General features: G+C 52.2%; 1 protein-coding gene across 1 annotated transcript in view; it reads left to right on the forward strand.

The window, feature by feature from the left end:
* fdft1 (farnesyl-diphosphate farnesyltransferase 1) overlaps positions 1-24,926 on the forward strand; it is a 54,669-nt gene extending 29,743 nt beyond the window's left edge. The window contains exon 8 of the mRNA XM_038817617.1: positions 24,215-24,926. Coding sequence (XP_038673545.1) covers positions 24,215-24,430 — 216 coding nt within the window. The 3' untranslated portion in view covers positions 24,431-24,926. The remainder of the gene's footprint in view (positions 1-24,214) is intronic.
* Positions 24,927-25,255: the final 329 nt, after the last annotated feature.

A 25,255-nucleotide genomic window follows, 5' to 3' on the forward strand; every position in this document is an offset into this window, starting at 1 on the left:
CTCCCATTATGGTTTTTTTGCCTTTGTGGTTCCTCAACTCTACCCACACAGACTCCACATCGTCTGACCCTATGTCGTTTAGTGCTATTGATTTAATTTCATTTCTAATTAACAAGGCAACCCCGCCCCCTCTACCCACCTCTCTGTCTTTTCGATAGGTTGTAAATCCCTGGATGTTTAACTGCCAGTCCTGAACCCCCTGCAACCATGTCTCTGTGATGCCTACCACATCATACCTGCCAGTCACAATCTGGGCCACAAGCTCATCTACCTTGTTCCGTACACTGTGGGCATTTAAATATAGCACCTTTAATTCCCTATTGACTGTCCCTTTTTGTTTTCTTAGTGTGGTGGACCTTGGTTTACTGAGCCTTTCCATACACTGTGTCATATTTTGTGAGATGGGGACTATCGTAACCTCTCCTGAGCTCTGTCTTTTCGTGATTTTTTGTAATCCTAAGCAGCTACGCTTCCCACTGATTCCTTCACCTCTTGGTTCCCTGACTTTCCCTTCCCCCCCAGTCAAGGACAGTGGTGGGGAGTTGTGTGTGGAGGCTGAGGAGATAATCGAGATACTAAATGAATACTTTTCGTCAGTATTCACTCAGGAAAAAGATAATGTTGTGGAGGAGAATGCTGAGACCCAGGCTATTAGAATAGATGGCATTGAGGTGCGTAGGGAAGAAGTGTTGGCAATTCTGGACAAGGTGAAAATAGTTAAGTCCCCGGGGCCTGATGGGATTTATCCTAGGATTCTCTGGGAAGCCAGGGAAGAGATTGCTGAGCCTTTGGCTTTGATTTTTATGTCATCATTGGCTACAGGAATAGTGCCAGAGGACTGGAGGATAGCAAATGTGGTCCCTTTGTTCAAGAAGGGGAGTAGAGATTACCCCGGTAACTATAGGCCGGTGAGCCTCACGTCTGTTGTGGGTAAAGTCTTGGAGAGGATTATAAGAGATACGATTTATAATCATCTAGATAGGAATAATATGATTAGGGAGAGTCAGCATGGTTTTGTGAAGGGTAGGTCATGCCTCACAAACCTTATCGAGTTCTTTGAGAAGGTGACTGAACAGGTAGACGAGGGTAGAGCAGTTGGTGTGGTGTATATGGATTTCAGTAAAGCGTTTGATAAGGTTCCCCACGGTCGTCTATTGCAGAAAATACGGAGGCTGGGGATTGAGGGTGATTTAGAGATGTGGATCAGAAATTGGCTAGTTGAAAGAAGACGGGGTGGCGGTTGATGGCAAATGTTCAGAATGGAGTTCAGTTACGAGTGGCGTACCACAAGGATCTGTTCTGGGGCCGTTGCTGTTTGTCATTTTTATAAATGACCTAGAGGAGGGCACAGAAGGTTGGGTGAGTAAATTTGCAGACGACACTAAAGTCGGTGGAGTTGTAGACGTGTGGAAAGATGTTGCAGGTTACAGAGGGACATAGATCAGCTGCAGAGCTGGGCTGAGAGGTGGCAAATGGAGTTTAATGTAGAGAAGTGTGAGGTGATTCACTTCGGAAAGAATAACAGGAATGCGGAATATTTGGCTAATAAGAACATAAGAACTAGGAGCAGGAGTAGGAAATCTGGCCCCTCGAGCCTGCTCCGCCATTCAGTTAGATCATGGCTGATCTTTTGTAAACTCAGCTCCACTTTCCGGCCCGAACACCATAACCCTTAATCCCTTATTCTTCAAAAAACTATCTATCTTTACCTTAAAAACATGTAATGAAGGAGCCTCAACTGCTTCACTGGGCAAGGAATTCCATAGATTCACAACCCTTTGGGTGAAGAAGTTCCTCCTAAACTCAGTCCTAAATCTAGTTCCCTTATTTTGAGGCTATGTCCCCTAGTTCTGCTTTCACCCGCCAGTGGAAACAACCTGCCCGCATCTATCCTATCTATTCCCTTCATAATTTTAAATGTTTCTATAAGATCCCCCCTCATCCTTCTAAATTCCAACGAGTACAGTCCCAGTCTACTCAACCTCTCCTCATAATCCAACCCCTTCAGCTCTGGGATTAACCTAGTGAATCTCCTCTGCACACCCTCCAGCGCCAATACGTCCTTTCTCAAGTAAGGAGACCAAAACTGAACACAATGCTCCAGGTGTGGCCGCACTAACACCATATACAATTGCAACATAACCTCCCTAATCTTAAACTCCATCCCTCTAGCAATGAAGGACAAAATTCCATTTGCCTTCTTAATCACCTGTTGCACTTGTAAACCAACCTTCTGTGACTCATGCACTAGCACACCCAAGTCTCTCTGAACAGCGGCATGCTTTAATATTTTATCGTTTAAATAATAATCCCGTTTGCTGTTATTCCTACCAAAATGGATAACCTCACATTTGTCAACATTGTATTCCATCTGCCAGACCCTAGCCCATTCACTTAACCTATCCAAATCCCTCTGCAGACTTCCAGTATCCTCTGCACTTTTCACTTTACCACTCATCTTAGTGTCATCCGCAAACTTGGACACATTGCCCTTGGTCCCCAACTCCAAATCAACTATGTAAATTGTGAACAATTGTGGGCCCAACACGGATCCCTGAGGGACACCACTAGCTACTGATTGCCAACCAGAGAAACATCCATTTATCCCAACTCTTTGCTTTCTATTAATTAACCAATCCTCTATCCATGCTACTACTTTACCCTTAATGCCATGCATCTTTATCTTATGCAGCAACCTTTTATGTGGCACCTTGTCAAAGGCTTTCTGGAAATCCAGATATACCACATCCATCGGCTCCCCGTTATCTACTGCACTGGTAATGTCCTCAAAAAATTCCACTAAATTAGTTAGGCATGACCTGCCCTTTACGAACCCATGCTGCGTCTGCCCAATGGGACAATTTCTATCCAGATGCCTCACAATGTCTTCCTTGATGATAGATTCCAGCATCTTCCCTACTACTGAAGTTAAGCTCACTGGCCTATAATTCCCTGCTTTCTGCCTACCTCCTTTTTTAAACAGTGGCGTCACGTTTGCTAATTTCCAATCCACCGGGACCACCCCAGAGTCTAGTGAATTTCGGTAAATTATCACTAGTGTATCTGCAATTTCCCAAGCCATCTCTTTTAGCACTCTGGGATGCATTCCATCAGGGCCAGGAGACCTGTCTACCTTTAGCCCCATTAGCTTGCCCATCACTCCCTCCTTAGTGATAACAATCCTCTCAAGGTCCTCACCTGTCATAGCCTCATTTCTATCAGTCGCTGGCATGTTATTTGTGTCTTCCACTGTGAAGACCGACCCAAAAAACCTGTTCAGTTCCTCAGCCATTTCCTCATTTCCCATTATTAAAACTCCCTTCTCATCCTCTAAAGGACCAATATTTACCTTAGCCGCTCTTTTTTGTCTGATATATTTGTAAAAACTTTTACTGTCTGTTTTTATATTCTGAGCAAGTTTACTCTCATACTCTATCTTACTCTTCTTTATAGCTTTTTTAGTAGCTTTCTGTTGCCCCCTAAAGATTTCCCAGTCCACTAATCTCCCAGCAATCTTTGCCACTTTATATGTTTTTTCCTTCAATTTGATACTCTCCCTTATTTCCTTAGATATCCACGGTCGATTTTCCCTCTTTCTTCCGTCCTTCCTTTTGTTGGTATAAACCTTTGCTGAGCACTGTGAAAAATCGCTTGGAAGGTTCTCCACTGTTCCTCAACTGTTCCACCATAAAGTCTTAGCTCCCAGTCTACCTTAGCTAGTTCTTCTCTCATCCCCTTGTAATCTCCTTTGTTTAAACACAAAACACTAGTATTTGATTTTACTTTCTCACCCTCCATCTGTATTTTAAATTCCACCATATTGTGATCGCTCCTTCCGAGAGGATCCCTAACTATGAGATCATGAATCAATCCTGTCTCATTGCACAGGACAAGATCTAGGACCGCTTGTTCCCTCGTAGGTTCCATTACATACTGTTCTAGGAAACTATCGCGGATACATTCTATAAACTCCTCCTCAAGGTTGCCTTGACCGACCTGGTTAAACCAATCGACATGTAGATTAAAATCCCCCATGATAACTGCTGTACCATTTCTACATGCATCAGTTATTTCTTTGTTTATTGCCTGCCCCACCATATCGTTACTATTTGGTGGCCGATAGACTACTCCTATCAGTGACTGTTTCGCCTTACTATTCCTGATTTCCACCCAAATGGATTCAGCCTTATCCTCCATAGCACCGATGTCATCCCTTACTATTGCCCGGATGTCATCCTTAAATAACAGAGCAACACCACCTCCCTTACCATCCACTCTGTCCTTCCGAATAGTTTGATACCCTCGAATATTTAACTCCCAGTCGTGACCATCCTTTAACCATGTTTCAGTAATGGCCACTAAATCATAGTCATTTACGATGATTTGTGCCATCAACTCATTTACTTTATTCCGAATACTACGAGCATTCAGGTAAAGTACACTTATGTTGGTTTTTTTACCTCTGTTTTGAATCTTAACATCTCCAGTTTTATTCCTTTTGTTATTACTGGGCCTATTCACTGAGCTCCCCTCAATCACTGTACCTTGTACTGTCGCCCTTTTAGATTTTTGACTATGTCTTCTCTGCCTTGCACTTTTCCCCTTACTTCCTTTTGCTTCTGTCCCTGTTTTACTACCTTCCAACTTCCTGCATTGGTTCCCATCCCCCTGGTAATGGTATCATTCTTAGCAGTGTGGATGAGCAGAGGGATCTTGGTGTCCATGTACATAGATCCCTGAAAGTTGCCACCCAGGTTGATAGGGTTGTGAAGAAGGCCTATGGTGTGTTGGCCTTTATTGGTAGAGGGATTGAGTTCCGGAGCCATGAGGTCATGTTGCAGCTGTACAAAACTCTGGTACGGCCGCATTTGGAGTATTGCGTACAGTTCTGGTCGCCTCATTATAGGAAGGACGTGGAAGCTTTGGAACTGGTGCAGAGGCGATTTACCAGGATGTTGCCTGGTATGGAGGGAAAATCTTATGAGGAAAGGCTGATGGACTTGAGGTTGTTTTCGTTAGAGAGAAGAAGGTTAAGAGGTGACTTAATAGAGGCATACAAAATGATCAGAGGGTTAGATAGGGTGGACAGTGAGAGCCTTCTCCCGCGGATGGAGGTGGCTAGCACGAGGGGATATAGCCTTAAATTGAGGGGTAATAGATATAGGACAGACGTCAGAGGTAGGTTTTTTACGCAAAGAGTGGTGAGGCCGTGGAATGCCCTACCTGCAACAGTAGTGAACTCGCCAACGTTGAGGGCATTAAAAGTTTATTGGATGAGCATATGGATGATAATGCATAGTGTAGGTTAGATGGCCTTTAGTTTTTGACTTCCCATGTCGGTGCAACATCGTGGGCCGAAGGGCCTGTACTGCGCTGTATCGTTCTATGTTCTATCTCCACCCTATCACAGTAACCCCACCTAACCTTTTTGGTCACTAAGGGCAATTTAGCATGGCCAATCCACCTAACCTTCACATCTTTGGACTGTGGGAGGAAACCCACGCAAACTCCGTACAGACAGTCACCTGAGGTCGGAATTGAACCCAGGTCCATGGCGCTGTGAAGCAACAGTGCTAACCACTATGCTACTGTGCCACCCCATTTATATAAACAACGTAGATGACTATGTGGGGAGTAGGATCAGAAAGTTTGTGGATGACAAAGATTAGGCTGGTGGTTAATAGTGAGGTTGAATGTCTTGAGCTACAGGAAGATAAAGACGGGATTGTCAAATGGGCGGATGGAATTTAACCCTGAAACGTGTGATGTGATACAGTTTGGAAGGAGTAATGTGACAAAGAAGTATTCAGTGAATGGCCTGACACTGGGAAGTTCTGAGGAACAAAGGGACCTTGCTGTATTTAGATGGAAAAGATGCAAAATGTCGATGGAGCGTGGGGACTCTGGCAATGTGCTCTCACACAGGTCTCTCTGCGAGCTCTCTCTCACAGGTCTCTCTGCGCTCTCTCTCTCAGGTCTCTCTGCGAGCTCTCTCTCACAGGTCTCTCTGCGAGCTCTCACACAGGTCTCTCTGCGCTCTCTCTCTCACAGGTCTCTCTGTGAGCTCTCACACAGGTCTCTCTGTGAGCTCTCACACAGGTCTCTCTGCGAGCTCTCACACATGTCTCTCTGCGAGCTCTCTCACACTCTCTCTGCGAGCTCTCACACAGGTCTCTCTGCGCTCTCTCTCACAGGTCTCTCTGCGCTCTCTCTCACAGGTCTCTCTGTGAGCTCTCACACAGGTCTCTCTGTGAGCTCTCTCACACAGGTCTCTGTGAGCTCTCGCACACTCTCTCTGCAAGCTCTCACACAGGTCTCTCTGCGAGCTCTCTCACACAGGTCTCTCTACGAGCTCTCTCTCACAGGTCTCTCTGCGAGCTCTCTCTCACAGGTCTCTCTGTGAGCTCCCTCACAGGTCTCTCTGCGAGCTCTCACACAGGTCTCTCTGCGAGCTCTCTCACACAGGTCTCTCTGCGAGCTCTCTCTCACTGGTGTCTCTGCGAGCTCTCTCTCACAGGTGTCTCTGTGAGCTCTCACACACAGGTCTCTCTGTGACCTCTCTCTCACAGGTCTCTCTGCGAGCTCTCAGACACAGGTGTCTCTGCGAGCTCTCTCTCACAGGTCTCTCTACGAGCTCTCTCTCACAGGTCTCTCTACGAGCTCTCTCTCACAGGTCTCTCTGCGAGCTCTCTCTCTCACAGGTCTCTCTGCGCTCTCTCTCACAGGTCTCTCTGCGAGCTCTCTCTCACAGGTCTCTCTGCGAGCGAACTCTCACAGGTCTCTCTGCGACCTCTAACACAAGTCTCTCTGCGAGCGAGCTCTCACAGGTCTCAGCGAGCTCTCACACAGGTCTCTCTGCGCTCTCTCACTCAGGTCTCTCAGCGAGCGAGCTCTCATACAGGTCTCTCAGCGAGCGAGCTCTCATACAGGCCTCTCTGCGAGCTCTCTCACACAGGTCTCTCTACGAGCTCTCTCACACAGGTCTCTCTGCGAGCTCTCTCACACACAGGTGTCTCTGCGCTCTCTCACAGGTCTCTCTGCGAGCTCTCACAGGTCTCTCTGCGAGCTCTCTCTCACACAGGTCCCTCTGCGAACTCTCTCTCAAAGTCTCTGCGAACTCTCTCACACAGGTCTCTCTGCGAGCTCTCACACAGGTCTCTGCGAGCTCTCTCTCACAGGTCTCTCTGCGAGCTCTCTCTCACAGGTCTCTCTGCGAACTCTCACATAGGTCTCTCTGCGAGCTCTCACAGGTCTCTCTACGAGCTCTCTCTCACACAAGTCTCTGCGAGCTCTCTCTCTCACAGGTCTCAGCGAGCTCTCACACAGGTCTCTCTGCGAGCTCACTCTCTCACAGGTCTCAGCAAGCTCTCATACAGGTCTCTCTGCGAGCTCTCTCACACAGGTGTCTCTGCGCTCTCTCTCACAGGTCTCTCTGCGAGCTCTCTCTCACAGGTCTCTCTGCGAGCTCTCACTCATGTCTCTCTGCGAGCTCTCACACACACAGGTCTCTCTGCGAGCTCTCACACACACAGGTCTCTCTGCGAGCGAGCTCTCACACAGGTCTCTCTGCGAGGGAGCTCTCACACAGGTCTCTCTGCGAGCTCTCTCAGTTCTCTCTCTGAGCCCTCTCTCACACAGGTCTCTCTGCGAGCTCTCTCAGTTCTCTCTGTGAGCTCTCACAGGTCTCTCTGTGAGCTCTCTCTCACAGGTCTCTCTGCGAGCTCTCAGACACAGGTCTCTCTGTGAGCTCTCTCTCACAGGTCTCTCTGCGAGCTCTCACAGGTCTCTCTGCGAGCGAGCTCTCACAGGTCTCTCTACGAGCTCTCCCTCACAGGTCTCTCTGCGAGCTCCCTCACAGGTCTCTCTGCGAGCTCTCACACAGGTCTCTCTGCGAGCTCTCACACACAGGTCTCTGCGCTCTCTCTCACAGGTCTCTCTGCGCTCTCTCTCACACAGGTCTCTCTGCGCTCTCTCTCACAGGTCTCTCTGCGCTCTCTCTCACAGGTCTCTCTGCGAGCTCTCTCTCACAGGTCTCTCTGCGAGCTCTCAGACACAGGTCTCTCTGCGAGCTCTCACACAGGTCTCTCTGCGCTCTCTCTCACACAGGTCTCTCTGCGCTCTCTCTCACAGGTCTCTCTGCGCTCTCTCTCACAGGTCTCTCTGCGCTCTCTCTCACACAGGTCTCTGCGCTCTCTCTCACAGGTCTCTCTGCGCTCTCTCTCACAGGTCTCTCTGCTCTCTCTCTCACAGGTCTCTCTGCAAGCTCTCACAGGTCTCTCTACGAGCTCTCTCACACAGGTCTCTGCGAGCTCTCACACAGGTCTCTCTGCGAGCTCTCACACAGGTCTCTCTGCGCTCTCTCTCACACAGGTCTCTCTGCGCTCTCTCTCACAGGTCTCTCTGCGCTCTCTCTCACACAGGTCTCTCTGCGCTCTCTCTCACAGGTCTCTCTGCGCTCTCTCTCACAGGTCTCTCTGCGAGCGAGCTCTCACAGGTCTCTCTGCGCTCTCTCTCACAGGTCTCTCTGCGCTCTCTCTCACAGGTCTCTCTGCGAGCGAGCTCTCACAGGTCTCTCTGCGAGCTCTCTCTCACACAGGTCCCTCTGCGAGCTCTCTCACACAGGTCTCTCTGCGAGCTCTCTCTCACAGGTCTCTCTGCGAGCGAGCTCTCACAGGTCTCTCTGCGAGCTCTAACACAGGTCTCTCTCACACAGGTCTCTCTCACACAGGTCTCTCTCACACAGGTCTCTCTCACACAGGTCTCTCTCACACAGGTCTCTCTCACACAGGTCTCTGCGAGCTCTCTCTCACACAGGTCTCTCTGCGAGCTCTCTCTCACACAGGTCTCTCTCACACAGGTCTCTCTGCGAGCTCTCTCTCACACAGGTCTCTCTCACACAGGTCTCTCTCACACAGGTCTCTCTCACACAGGTCTCTCTCACACAGGTCTCTCTCACACAGGTCTCTCTCTCACAGGTCTCTCTGCGAGCGAGCTCTCACTGGTCTCTCTGCGAGCACTCTCTCACACAGGTCTCTCTGCGCTTTCTCTCACAAAGGTCTCTCTGCGCTCTCTCTCACACAGGTCTCTGCGCTCTCTCTCACACAGGTCTCTCTGTGAGCTCTCTCTCACACAGGTCTCTCTGCGAGCTCTCTCTGACACAGGTCTCTCTGCGAGCTCTCTCTCACACAGGTCTCTCTGCGAGCTCTCTCTCACACAGGTCTCTCTGCGAGCTCTCTCACAGGTCTCTCTCTCACAGGTCTCTCTGCGAGCTCTCTCTCACAGGTCTCTCTCTCACAGGTCTCTCTGCGAGCTCTCTCACACAGGTCTCTCTCACACAGGTCTCTGCGAGCTCTCTCACACAGGTCTCTCTCACACAGGTCTCTCTCACACAGGTCTCTCTCACACAGGTCTCTCTCACACAGGTCTCTCTGCGAGCTCTCTCTCACACAGGTCTCTCTGTGAGCACTCTCTCACACAGGTCTCTCTCACACAGGTCTCTCTCACACAGGTCTCTCTCTCACAGGTCTCTCTCTCACAGGTCTCTCTGCGAGCTCTCTCACACAGGTCTCTCTGTGAGCACTCTCTCACACAGGTCTCTCTCACACAGGTCTCTCTCACACAGGTCTCTCTGCGAGCTCTCTCTCACACAGGTCTCTCTGCGAGCTCTCTCTCACACAGGTCTCTTTGCGAGCTCTCTCTCACACAGGTCTCTCTGCGAGCTCTCTCACACAGGTCTCTCTCTCACAGGTCTCTCTGCGAACTCTCTCACACAGGTCTCTCTCACACAGGTCTCTCTCACACAGGTCTCTCTGCGAGCTCTCTCTCACACAGGTCTCTCTGCGAGCTCTCTCTCACACAGGTCTCTCTGCGAGCTCTCTCACAGGTCTCTCTCTCACAGGTCTCTGCGAGCTCTCTCTCACACAGGTCTCTCTGCGAGCTCTCTCTCACACAGGTCTCTCTGCGAGCTCTCTCTCACACAGGTCTCTCTGCGAGCTCTCTCTCACAGGTCTCTCTCTCACAGGACTCTCTGCGAGCTCTCTCACACAGGTCTCTCTCACACAGGTCTCTCTGCGAGCGAGCTCTCACACAGGTCTCTCTGCGAGCGAGCTCTCACACAGGTCTCTCTGCGAGCTCTCTCACACAGGTCTCTCTGCGAGCTCTCTCTCACACAGGTCTCTCTGCGAGCTCTCTCTCACACAGGTCTCTCTCGCACAGGTCTCTCTGCAAGCTCTCTCACAGGTCTCTCTGCGAGCTCTCTCACACAGGTCTCTCTGCGCTCTCTCTAACAGGTGTCTCTGCGAGCTCTCTCTCACACAGGTCTCTCTCACACAGGTCTCTCTGCGAGCTCTCTCTCACACAGGTCTCTCTCTCACACAGGTCTCTCTCTCACACAGGCCTCTCTCTCACACAGGCCTCTCTCTCACACAGGTCTCTCTCTCACACAGGTCTCTCTCTCACACAGGCCTCTCTCTCACACAGGCCTCTCTCTCACACAGGTCTCTCTCTCACACAGGCCTCTCTCTCACACAGGCCTCTCTCTCACACAGGCCTCTCTCTCACACAGGTCTCTCTCTCACACAGGTCTCTCTCTCACACAGGTCTCTCTCACACACAGGTCTCTCTCTCACACAGGTCTCTCTCTCACACAGGTCTCTCTCTCACACAGGTCTCTCTCTCACACAGGTCTCTCTCTCACAGGTCTCTCTGCAAGCTTTCACACACAGGTCTCTCTCTCTCTCACGGTCTCACACGCTCTCTCACACATGTCCTCCTACATCTCGTATAACCGTACTACACTTTTAAAATTTAATTCTGGCACTAATATTGTCTCTAACCTTTCATCCGATGTCTATGTATTTACATTGTGTATTTATGTTTTTGTTTTCTCGTATGGAACGATCTATCTGGACTGTGCAGAACAAAACTTTTCACTGTACCTCGGTACATGTGAATAGGGTGGTGAAGAATGGCATTTGGAGGTCATGTTGGGAGTTGTATAGAACTTTGGTGAGGCCACAGCTGGAGTACTGGGTGAAATTCTGGTCACCACATTATAGGAAGGATGTGATTGGACTGGAGGGGGTGCAGAGGAGATTCACCAGGATGTTGCCTGGGATGGAACATTTAAGTTATGAAGAGAGGTTGGATAGGCTTGGGTTGTTTTCGCTGGAGCAGAGAAGACAGAGGGGCGACCTGATTGAGGTGGACACGATTATGAGGGGCATGGACAGGGTGGATAGGGAGCAGCTGTTCCCCTCAGTTGAAGGGGCAGATAGGAGGGGAAAAAAGTTCAAAGTGAGGGGTGGAGGTTTATTTCATTATATTTGTTTCATAGAACATACAGTGCAGAAGGAGGCCATTCGGCCCATTGAGTCTGCACTGACCCACTTAAGCCCTCACTTCCTCCCTATCCCCGTAACCCAATAACCCCTCCTAACCTTTTTTTTTGGACACTAAGGGCAATTATTACGGCCAGTCCACCTTAGCTGCACGTCTTTGGACTGTGAGAGGAAACCGGAGCACCCGGAAGAAACCCACGCACACACGGGGAGAACGTGCAGATTCCGCACAGACAGTGACCCAAGGCAGGAATCGACCCTGGGACCCTGGTGCTGTGAAGCCACATTGCTAACCACTGTGCTGCTGTGCTGCCCTTTAGTGGGGATTTGAGGGAATACCTTTTTACCCAGAGGGTGGTGACGGTCAGGAATCCACTGCCTGGGAGGGTGGTAGAGGCGGTGATGGATCTCTGTGTCTATTCGGAACCCTGGATATCCGTTATCCTTTCTCAGTTCCCAAATAACAGGCATGTCTGTGCTTTTTGGCAAAGTCCACTGGAACTTTATTTGTCACTGTGCCACTGGTAAACTTATTTTCAATACAAAATTTCGAGAGTTTGCGACTAGCCCTGCAGCAAGTTAGTCAGATTGATTGTCTTTAGCCAATACAGTAGTTGAGTTTTCATTCAATTACAGATTGTAGTAATTCTTCAAATCATAATACACAGGGTAAAATAACTCAGTGATTTAAACAAAGGAAAGATGGTGATTAGCAAAAGCAAGCAGCAAAGGAAATAGGTTTCAGAAATATAGATGGGGTGATCCCGGGATGAGTTTTTCCATCCCAGGAAGTGATTCTTACGGAGATTCTTATCTTAAGGTCTAGCCTTTTTACTTCTGATTGGCTTTAACTAATTTATAATTTACTCAATTTGGCCAAAATGTCTGTCCATCAATTTAAAAGATATATGTATTTAAATGTATTGGTGCACATTTCCCATTCCATCGCTTGCCAATTTTCCAAATTATCCACACCTGCATCTAACAATAATTAGAAAAACACAGTTTTTGTTAAGACATTATCACCCTAGTCTGGCTGTTGCCATAGAAACGGGACTACCCGTACTGGGACAGTAGCACCAGTTCTTACAATACAATGGGGCCTTTTAGCTAGTTGACGTCACTGACCTTGCAGCCTCGAGCAACTTGCAGATGTGGAATCTAAGGTTAAGAAAGAAATTAAAGTGTATGATCTGGATTAACCCTTTGTGGATTCCCAGCTATTGTTGCACTCAATGCTTAATATGATTGTAGTTAATTTTTCTTAATGAGTTCTCATTTAATCCTTTTACCTGTCATCTTCCCTTACTCTCATGGTTATAGCTGACTAGAAAAGTCCATTTCTGTCAGGCGGGTTGCCTCCCATCCTTTTAAAATGTACCTGGATGAGTAAGTACTTGGCACATCATAACATGGGCCAAGTGAAGACAAATGGGATTAGGTTGGCAGGTCAGCTGTTTTTCACGTGTCAGTGCAGACTCGATGGACAGATGACTGCACAATGTTCAGCACCAATTCACGACTCCTCAGATAATGAAGCCGTCCATGTCCAAATGCAGCAAGACCTGGACAATATCCAGGCTTGGGGCTGACAAGGGGCAAGGTACATTCATGCCACAGAAGTGCCACACAAGTGCCAGGCAATGACCATCTCCTACAAGAGAGGACTTAACCACTGCCCCTTGACATTCAATGGCATTACCATCACTGAATCCCCCACAATCAACATCCTGGGGGGTTACCATTGATCAGAAACTGAACTGGACTAGTCGGCACCAGGACGGGTCAAAGGCTGGAATCCTACGGCGAGTAACTCACCTCCTGACTCCCCAAAGCCTGTCCACCATCTACAAGGCACAAGTCAGGAGTGTGCTGGAATACTCTCCACTTGCCTGGATGAGTGCAGCTCCAACAACACTCGAATAGCACGACATCATCCAAGATAAAGCAGCCGCTTGATTGGCAGTCCTTCCATAAACATCCAAGCCCTCCACCATCAACACACCATCTACAAGTTACACTGCAGTAACTCACCAAGGTTCCTTAGGCAGCACCTTCCAAACCCACAATCACTACCATCTAGAAGGACAAGAGCAGCAGATACCTGGGAACCCCACCACCTGGAGGTTCCCCTCTAAGTCACTCACCACCCTGACTGGGAAATATATCGGCCGTTCACTCTTGCAGAGTCAAAATTCTAACATCACAGTGGGTGTACCCACACCATATACAGTTCATTCAAGAACATGGCTCACCACATTCTCGGGCAATCACTGCTGGCCTAACCAGCGACACCCACATCCTTGGAATGAATTTATTTTTAAACTTAAGAGTCATAGAGGTTTACAGCATGAAAACAGGCCTTTCGGCCCAGCTTGTCCATGCTATCCTGTTTTTACCACTAAGCTAGTCCCAATTGCCCACGTTTGGCACACATCCCTCTGTACCCAGCTTCCCAAACATTGGGATCCTGTATTTGCTGCTCACCGAGTACTCTCCTGTAGCATGGGGAGACCAAACAGATTGGGCAACACCTCTTGTTCGGTCCACAAGCCGAACCTGTCATTTTAATTTTCCACCTTGATCTCGCACTCACACCTCTCTCTCCTTATTCCGTGGAAGCTGGAGGAGCAGCACCTCACCTTTCAATCCGACACTTTACATCTACCTGGACTCAACATTGTGTTCACAACAACCTCAGAGTGTAAATTCATCCCCACGGTTTGGTCTCCTTTTCTTTATATGCTTTGGTTGTACCTGCTCGAGCGCATCCTATCTCTTTTTGCCCCAACACCTTTCTCTTTGCCCTCTCTTAGCTTACACCCAATTTCTAATCTTCCTTTTATTCTTTTTTTCACTTGCTCAAAACATTTTACATTTTTAACTTTTCCCAGTTCCGATGAAATGTGATTAATCTAAAACATGAGATGAGGAAGAACTTCTTCTCTCAGAGAGCTGTGAACTTGTGGAATTCTCAACCACAGAAAGCTGTTGGGGGCAGTTTGTTGGATACATTCAGGAGGGAGCGGCACATTGCCCTTGTGGCTAAAGGGATCAAAGGAGATAGCAGGAGGGGGATACTGAATTTGCATCATCAGCCATGATCATATTGAATGGTGGGACAGGCTCGAAGGGCCGAATGGCCTCCTGTCCCTATTTTCAATGTTAACTCTGTCTCTCTCTCTCTCTCTCTCTCTCTCTCCACAGATGCTGCCAGACCTGCTGAGTATTTCCAGCATTTTCTGTTTTTGTTCCTTGTTTATAAAGGCCAGGGTCCCATTATAATTGCTTTCTCGACCTGTCCCGTCACCTTCAGTTCTTCTGAACATATACCCTGGATTCCTCTGCTCTTGCTCCTTAAGAATTAACCCCTTCATTTTATATTGACTCTTCTTCTTCTTCCGGTCAAAATGTATCACTTCACGATTCTCTACACATCTGCCACATTTCCTCCTCCTCCACCAACATCTCACATTCACCACCATCCATCCTCCTCCCCGCACTCCACATCTCCTCACATTCACCATCCATCCTCCTCCCCGCACTCCACATCTCCTCACATTCACCATCCATCCCCCCGCACTCCACATCTCCTCACATTCACCATCCATCCCCCCGCACTCCACATCTCCCCACATTCACCATCCATCCTCCCCGCACTCCACATCTCCCCACATTCACCATCCATCCTCCCCGCACTCCACATCTCCCCACATTCACCATCCATCCTCCCCGCACTCCACATCTCCCCACATTCACCATCCATCCTCCCCGCACTCCACATCTCCTCACATTCACCATCCATCCTCCTCCCCGCACTCCACATCTCCTCACATTCACCATCCATCCCCCCGCACTCCACATCTCCCCACATTCACCATCCATCCTCCCCGCACTCCACATCTCCCCACATTCACCATCCATCCTCCCCGCACTCCACATCTCCCCACATTCACCATCCATCCTCCCCGCACTCCACATCTCCCCACATTCACCATCCATCCTCCTCCCCGCACTCCACATCTCCCCACATTCACCATCCATCCTCCCCGCACTCCACATCTCCTCACATTCACCATCCATCCTCCCCGCACTCCACATCTCCCCACATTCACCATCCATCCTCCCCGCACTCCACATCTCCCCACATTCACCATCCATCCTCCCCGCACTCCACATCTCCCCACATTCACCATCCATCCTCCTCCCCGCACTCCACATCTCCCCACATTCACCATCCTCCTCCCCGCACTCCACATCTCCTCACATTCACCATCCATCCATCCTCCCCGCACTCCACATCTCCCCACATTCACCATCCATCCCCCCGCACTCCACATCGCCTCACATTCACCATCCATCCTCCTCCCCGCACTCCACATCTCCCCACATTCACCATCCATCCCCCCGCACTCCACATCGCCTCACATTCACCATCCATCCATCCTCCCCACACTCCACATCTCCCCACATTCACCATCCATCCCCCCGCACTCCACATCGCCTCACATTCACCATCCATCCATCCTCCCCGCACTCCACATCTCCTCACATTCACCATCCATCCTCCTCCCCGCACTCCACATCTCCCCACATTCACCATCCATCCCCCCGCACTCCACATCTCCTCACATTCACCATCCATCCTCCTCCCCGCACTCCACATCTCCTCACATTCACCATCCATCCTCCTCCCCGCACTCCACATCTCCCCACATTCACCATCCATCCTCCTCCCCGCCCTCCACATCTCCTCACATTCACCATCCATCCTCCCCGCACTCCACATCTCCTCACATTCACCATCCATCCTCCTCCCCGCACTCCACATCTCCTCACATTCACCATCCATCCTCCTCCCCGCACTCCACATCTCCCCACATTCACCATCCATCCCCCGCACTCCACATCTCCTCACATTCACCATCCATCCTCCTCCCCGCACTCCACATCTCCCCACATTCACCATCCATCCTCCTCCCCGCACTCCACATCTCCTCACATTCACCATCCATCCTCCCCGCACTCCACATCTCCCCACATTCACCATCCATCCTCCCCGCACTCCACATCTCCCCACATTCACCATCCATCCTCCCCGCACTCCACATCTCCTCACATTCACCATCCATCCTCCTCCCCGCCCTCCACATCTCCCCACATTCACCATCCATCCACCCTCCTCCCCGCACTCCACATCTCCCCACATTCACCATCCATCCTCCCCGCACTCCACATCTCCTCACATTCACCATCCATCCTCCTCCCCGCCCTCCACATCTCCCCACATTCACCATCCATCCACCCTCCTCCCCGCACTCCACATCTCCCCACATTCACCATCCATCCTCCCCGCACTCCACATCTCCCCACATTCACCATCCATCCTCCTCCCCGCACTCCACATCTCTTCACATTCATCATCCATCCTCCTCCCCGCACTCCACATCTCCTCACATTCACCATTCATCCTCCCCGCACTCCACATCTCCTCACATTCACCATCCATCCCCCCGCACTCCACATCTCTTCACATTCATCATCCATCCTCCTCCCCGCACTCCACATCTCCCCACATTCACCATCCATCCTCCTCCCCGCACTCCACATCTCCTCACATTCACCATCCATCCTCCCCGCACTCCACATCTCCTCACATTCACCATCCATCCTCCTCCCCGCCCTCCACATCTCCCCACATTCACCATCCATCCACCCTCCTCCCCGCACTCCACATCTCCTCACATTCACCATCCATCCTCCCCGCACTCCACATCTCCTCACATTCACCATCCATCCTCCCCGCACTCCACATCTCCTCACATTCACCATCCATCCTCCCCGCACTCCACATCTCCTCACATTCACCATCCATCCTCCCCTCTCCCTACATTCACCACCATCCATCCCCCTCCCCGCACTTCACATCTCCCCACATTCACCATCCATCCATCCTCCCCGCACTCCACATCTCCTCACATTCACCATCCATCCTCCCCGCACTCCACATCTCCTCACATTCACCATCCATCCCCCCGCACTCCACATCGCCTCACATTCACCATCCATCCTCCTCCCCGCACTCCACATCTCCTCACATTCACCATCCATCCATCCTCCCCGCACTCCACATCTCCTCACATTCACCATCCATCCTCCTCCCCGCACTCCACATCTCCTCACATTCACCATCCATCCTCCCCGCACTCCACATCTCCTCACATTCACCATCCATCCACCCTCCTCCCCGCACTCCACATCTCCCCACATTCACCATCCATCCTCCTCCCCGCACTCCACATCTCCCCACATTCACCATCCATCCTCCTCCCCGCACTCCACATCTCCCCACATTCACCATCCATCCTCCCCGCACTCCACATCTCCCCACATTCACCATCCATCCTCCCCGCACTCCACATCTCCTCACATTTACCATCCATCCACCCTCCTCCCCGCACTCCACATCTCCTCACATTCACCATCCATCCCCCCGCACTCCACATCTCCCCACATTCACCATCCATCCTCCTCCCCGCACTCCACATCTCCTCACATTCACCATCCATCCCCCCGCACTCCACATCTCCCCACATTCACCATCCATCCTCCCCGCACTCCACATCGCCTCACATTCACCATCCATCCTCCTCCCCGCACTCCACATCTCCTCACATTCACCATCCATCCATCCTCCCCGCACTCCACATCTCCTCACATTTACCATCCATCCACCCTCCTCCCCGCACTCCACATCTCCCCACATTCACCATCCATCCATCCCCCCGCACTCCACATCTCCCCACATTCACCATCCATCCTCCCCGCACTCCACATCTCCCCACATTCACCATCCATCCTCCTCCCCGCACTCCACATCTCCCCACATTCACCATCCATCCTCCCCGCACTCCACATCTCCCCACCTCCCCGCACTCCACATCTCCCCACATTCACCATCCATCCTCCCCGCACTCCACATCTCCTCACATTCACCATCCATCCCCCCGCACTCCACATCTCCCCACCTCCCCGCACTCCACATCTCCTCACATTCACCATCCATCCTCCTCCCCGCACTCCACATCTCCCCACATTCACCATCCATCCATCCTCCCCGCACTCCACATCTCCTCACATTCACCATCCATCCCCCCGCACTCCACATCTCCTCACATTCACCATCCATCCCCCCGCACTCCACATCTCCCCACATTTACCATCCATCCACCCTCCTCCCCGCACTCCACATCTCCCCACATTCACCATCCATCCCCCCGCACTCCACATCTCCTCACATTCACCATCCATCCCCCCGCACTCCACATCTCCCCACATTCACCATCCATCCCCCCGCACTCCACATCGCCTCACATTCACCATCCATCCTCCTCCCCGCACTCCACATCTCCTCACATTCACCATCCATCCATCCTCCCCGCACTCCACATCTCCCCACATTCACCATCCATCCTCCTCCCCGCACTCCACATCTCCCCACATTCACCATCCATCCTCCCCGCACTCCACATCTCCCCACATTCACCATCCATCCTCCTCCCCCGCCCTCCACATCTCCCCACATTCACCATCCATCCTCCCCGCACTCCACATCTCCCCACATTCACCATCCATCCTCCTCCCCGCACTCCACATCTCCTCACATTCACCATCCATCCCCCCGCACTCCACATCTCCCCACTTCACCATCCATCCCCCCGCACTCCACATCTCCTCACATTCACCATCCATCCCCCCGCACTCCACATCTCCTCACATTCACCATCCATCCATCCTCCCCGCACTCCACATCTCCTCACATTCACCATCCATCCCCCCGCACTCCACATCTCCTCACATTCACCATCCATCCCCCCGCACTCCACATCTCCCCACATTCACCATCCATCCTCCTCCCCGCACTCCACATCTCCTCACATTCACCATCCATCCTCCCCGCACTCCACATCTCCTCACATTCACCATCCATCCTCCTCCCCGCACTCCACATCTCCCCACATTCACCATCCATCCTCCTCCCCGCACTCCACATCTCCTCACATTCACCATCCATCCCCCCGCACTCCACATCTCCCCACATTCACCATCCATCCCCCCGCACTCCACATCTCCTCACATTCACCATCCATCCTCCTCCCCGCACTCCACATCTCCTCACATTCACCATCCATCCCCCCGCACTCCACATCTCCTCACATTCACCATCCATCCTCCTCCCCGCACTCCACATCTCCTCACATTCACCATCCATCCCCCCGCACTCCACATCTCCTCACATTCACCATCCATCCTCCTCCCCGCCCTCCACATCTCCCCACATTCACCATCCATCCTCCTCCCCCGCACTCCACATCTCCCCACATTCACCATCCATCCTCCCCGCACTCCACATCTCCCCACATTCACCATCCATCCTCCTCCCCGCACTCCACATCTCCTCACATTCACCATCCATCCTCCCCGCACTCCACATCTCCCCACATTCACCATCCATCCTCCCCGCACTCCACATCTCCTCACATTCACCATCCATCCTCCCCGCACTCCACATCTCCTCACATTCACCATCCATCCTCCCCGCACTCCACATCTCCCCACATTCACCATCCATCCTCCCCGCACTCCTCATCTCCCCACATTCACCATCCATCCTCCTCCCCGCACTCCACATCTCCCCACATTCACCATCCATCCTCCTCCCCGCACTCCACATCTCCTCACATTCACCATCCATCCTCCCCGCACTCCTCATCTCCCCACATTCACCATCCATCCTCCTCCCCGCACTCCACATCTCCCCACATTCACCATCCATCCTCCCCGCACTCCACATCTCCTCACATTCACCATCCATCCTCCCCGCACTCCACATCTCCTCACATTCACCATCCATCCTCCCCGCACTCCACATCTCCTCACATTCACCATCCATCCTCCCCGCACTCCACATCTCCCCACATTCACCATCCATCCTCCCCGCACTCCACATCTCCCCACATTCACCATCCATCCCCCCGCACTCCACATCTCCTCACATTCACCATCCATCCTCCCCGCACTCCACATCTCCCCACATTCACCATCCATCCCCCCGCACTCCACATCTCCCCACATTCACCATCCATCCCCCCGCACTCCACATCTCCCCACATTCACCATCCCCCTCCCCGCACTCCACATCTCCTCACATTCACCATCCTCCTCCCCGCACTCCACATCTCCTCACATTCACCATCCATCCCCCCGCACTCCACATCTCCCCACATTCACCATCCATCCTCCCCGCACTCCACATCTCTTCACATTCATCATCCATCCTCCTCCCCGCACTCCACATCTCCTCACATTCACCATCCATCCATCCCCCCGCACTCCACATCTCTTCACATTCATCATCCATCCTCCTCCCCGCACTCCACATCTCCCCACATTCACCATCCATCCTCCTCCCCGCACTCCACATCTCCTCACATTCACCATCCATCCTCCCCGCACTCCACATCTCCCCACATTCACCATCCATCTTCCCCGCACTCCACATCTCCCCACATTCACCATCCATCCATCCTCCCCGCACTCCACATCTCCTCACATTCACCATCCATCCCCCCGCACTCCACATCTCCTCACATTCACCATCCATCCTCCCCGCACTCCACATCTCCCCACATTCACCATCCATCCTCCTCCCCGCACTCCACATCTCCCCACATTCACCATCCATCTTCCCCGCACTCCACATCTCCCCACATTCACCATCCATCCATCCTCCCCGCACTCCACATCTCCTCACATTCACCATCCATCCCCCCGCACTCCACATCTCCTCACATTCACCATCCATCCCCCCGCACTCCACATCTCCTCACATTCACCATCCATCCTCCTCCCCGCACTCCACATCTCCCCACATTCACCATCCATCCATCTTCCCCGCACTCCACATCTCCTCACATTCACCATCCATCCCCCCGCACTCCACATCTCCTCACATTCACCATCCATCCTCCTCCCCGCACTCCACATCTCCCCACATTCACCATCCATCCTCCTCCCCGCACTCCACATCTCCCCACATTCACCATCCATCCCCCCGCACTCCACATCTCCCCACATTCACCATCCATCCTCCTCCCCGCACTCCACATCTCCCCACATTCACCATCCATCCTCCTCCCCGCACTCCACATCTCCTCACATTCACCATCCATCCCCCCGCACTCCACATCTCCCCACATTCACCATCCATCCTCCTCCCCGCACTCCACATCTCCTCACATTCACCATCCATCCTCCCCGCACTCCACATCTCCCCACATTCACCATCCATCCCCCCGCACTCCACATCTCCTCACATTCACCATCCATCCTCCTCCCCGCACTCCACATCTCCCCACATTCACCATCCATCCTCCCCGCCCTCCACATCTCCCCACATTCACCATCCATCCCCCCGCACTCCACATCTCCTCACATTCACCATCCATCCCCCCGCACTCCACATCTCCCCACATTCACCATCCATCCTCCTCCCCGCACTCCACATCTCCTCACATTCACCATCCATCCTCCTCCCCGCACTCCACATCTCCTCACATTCACCATCCATCCTCCCCGCACTCCACATCTCCCCACATTCACCATCCATCCTCCCCGCACTCCACATCTCCTCACATTCACCATCCATCCTCCCCGCACTCCACATCTCCTCACATTCACCATCCATCCATCCTCCCCGCACTCCACATCTCCCCACATTCACCATCCATCCCCCCGCACTCCACATCTCCCCACATTCACCATCCATCCTCCCCGCACTCCACATCTCCCCACATTCACCATCCATCCATCCCCCCGCACTCCACATCTCCTCACATTCACCATCCATCCTCCCCGCACTCCACATCTCCTCACATTCACCATCCATCCTCCCCGCACTCCACATCTCCCCACATTCACCATCCATCCTCCCCGCACTCCACATCTCCCCACATTCACCATCCATCCTCCCCGCACTCCCACATCTCCTCACATTCACCATCCATCCTCCTCCCCGCACTCCACATCTCCTCACATTCACCATCCATCCTCCTCCCCGCACTCCACATCTCCTCACATTCACCATCCATCCTCCCCGCACTCCACATCTCCCCACATTCACCATCCTCCTCCCCGCACTCCACATCTCCCCACATTCACCATCCATCCTCCCCGCACTCCACATCTCCTCACATTCACCATCCATCCTCCCCGCACTCCACATCTCCTCACATTCACCATCCATCCATCCTCCCCGCACTCCACATCTCCTCACATTCACCATCCATCCTCCTCCCCGCACTCCACATCTCCTCACATTCACCATCCATCCCCCCGCACTCCACATCTCCCCACATTCACCATCCATCCATCCTCCCCGCACTCCACATCTCCCCACATTCACCATCCATCCTCCCCGCACTCCACATCGCCTCACATTCACCATCCATCCCCCCGCACTCCACATCTCCTCACATTCACCATCCATCCTCCTCCCCGCACTCCACATCTCCCCACATTCACCATCCATCCTCCTCCCCGCACTCCACATCTCCCCACATTCACCATCCATCCTCCCCGCACTCCACATCTCCCCACATTCACCATCCATCCTCCCCGCACTCCACATCTCCTCACATTCACCATCCATCCTCCCCGCACTCCACATCTCCCCACATTCACCATCCATCCTCCCCGCACTCCACATCTCCTCACATTCACCATCCATCCTCCTCCCCGCACTCCACATCTCCCCACATTCACCATCCATCCTCCCCGCACTCCACATCTCCCCACATTCACCATCCATCCTCCCCACACTCCACATCTCCTCACATTCACCATCCATCCTCCCCGCACTCCACATCTCCCCACATTCACCATCCTCCTCCCCGCACTCCACATCTCCCCACATTCACCATCCATCCTCCCCGCACTCCACATCTCCTCACATTCACCATCCATCCTCCCCGCACTCCACATCTCCTCACATTCACCATCCATCCATCCTCCCCGCACTCCACATCTCCTCACATTCACCATCCATCCTCCTCCCCGCACTCCACATCTCCTCACATTCACCATCCATCCCCCCGCACTCCACATCTCCCCACATTCACCATCCATCCATCCTCCCCGCACTCCACATCTCCCCACATTCACCATCCATCCTCCCCGCACTCCACATCGCCTCACATTCACCATCCATCCCCCCGCACTCCACATCTCCTCACATTCACCATCCATCCTCCTCCCCGCACTCCACATCTCCCCACATTCACCATCCATCCTCCTCCCCGCACTCCACATCTCCCCACATTCACCATCCATCCTCCCCGCACTCCACATCTCCCCACATTCACCATCCATCCTCCCCGCACTCCACATCTCCTCACATTCACCATCCATCCTCCCCGCACTCCACATCTCCCCACATTCACCATCCATCCTCCCCGCACTCCACATCTCCTCACATTCACCATCCATCCTCCTCCCCGCACTCCACATCTCCCCACATTCACCATCCATCCTCCCCGCACTCCACATCTCCCCACATTCACCATCCATCCTCCCCACACTCCACATCTCCCCACATTCACCATCCATCCTCCTCCCCGCACTCCACATCTCCCCACATTCACCATCCATCCCCCCGCACTCCACATCTCCTCACATTCACCATCCATCCTCCCCACGGTTCCCTATTCTTCAAGTTTTGTGTCATTGTAAATTTTGGAGTTGTGTGTACAGCCACATGTCCTGTCTGTGCAGAAAGGCAGCGGTCCTAACCCCTGCCCTCTCCGGTTGTCTTTCAGATTGGACAGAAGGTTCCAGGTGCCGGGATGTCTGGAGTAAGGACCCAGCAGATTGTGGTGAAAGTGGAATCTCTCAGTCAGTGTAATGGGGAGCTGGTGTCGCGCAGTCACCTTTCCCCAATATACCTGTCCTTGGCCATGTTCCTGGCTGCAGTGAGCTGGCAGTACTGGCAGACGCTGACTCACAGCTCTGAGAAGTATGTGCACGGGCAATGAAAAGCTTTTCCTCTGTTTCTCCCGTTTGCTAATTCTCATTCTACGTGGGGAAGAGGAACAAGAACTCCGAGCCGGCACTCACTCCAGGAGGAGACTCGGTCAATATTCATCCGCGATAGATCTGTGCAGTAGATTCATGCAGTAAAGCTTCACATCTACACGTCACGTTGACAGCGCCAGCCCATAGCCCGTGCTGTGGCCTGACACACATGGGAGTTCAAACTGACCACATTGAAGACGGGAGAGAATGCAGGATTCCCATCCACTGCAAGACTTCTGATGGGATGAGTTTGCAGAGACTCAGCTGGAACATACTCCATGGAAGATGGCAACAAGAGTGAAGCCTCTGTATCCAACTTGAGAGTGATTCATAGGGACAGTGTAGAGGGAGCTTTACTCTGTATCTAACCCCGTGCTGTACCTGTCCTGGGAGTGTTTGATGGGGACAGTGTAGTGGGAGCTTTACTCTGTATCTAACCCCGTGCTGTACCTGTCCTGGGAGTGTTTGATGGAGACAGTGTAGAGGGAGCTTTACTCTGTATCTAACCCCGTGCTGTACCTGTCCTGGGAGTGTTTGATGGGGACAGTGTAGAGGGAGCTTTACTCTGTAACTAACCCCGTGCTGTACCTGTCCTGGGAGTGTTTGATGGGGACAGTGTAGAGGGAGCTTTACTCTGTATCTAACCCCGTGCTGTACCTGTCCTGGGCGTGTTTGATGGGGACAGTGTAGAGGGAGCTTTACTCTGTATCTAACCCCGTGCTGTACCTGTCCTGGGAGTGTTTGATGGGGACAGTATAGAGGGAGCTTTACTCTGTATCTAACCC

Source organism: Scyliorhinus canicula, chromosome 1, assembly GCF_902713615.1.
Source record: "Scyliorhinus canicula chromosome 1, sScyCan1.1, whole genome shotgun sequence".
NCBI lineage: Eukaryota > Metazoa > Chordata > Chondrichthyes > Carcharhiniformes > Scyliorhinidae > Scyliorhinus > Scyliorhinus canicula.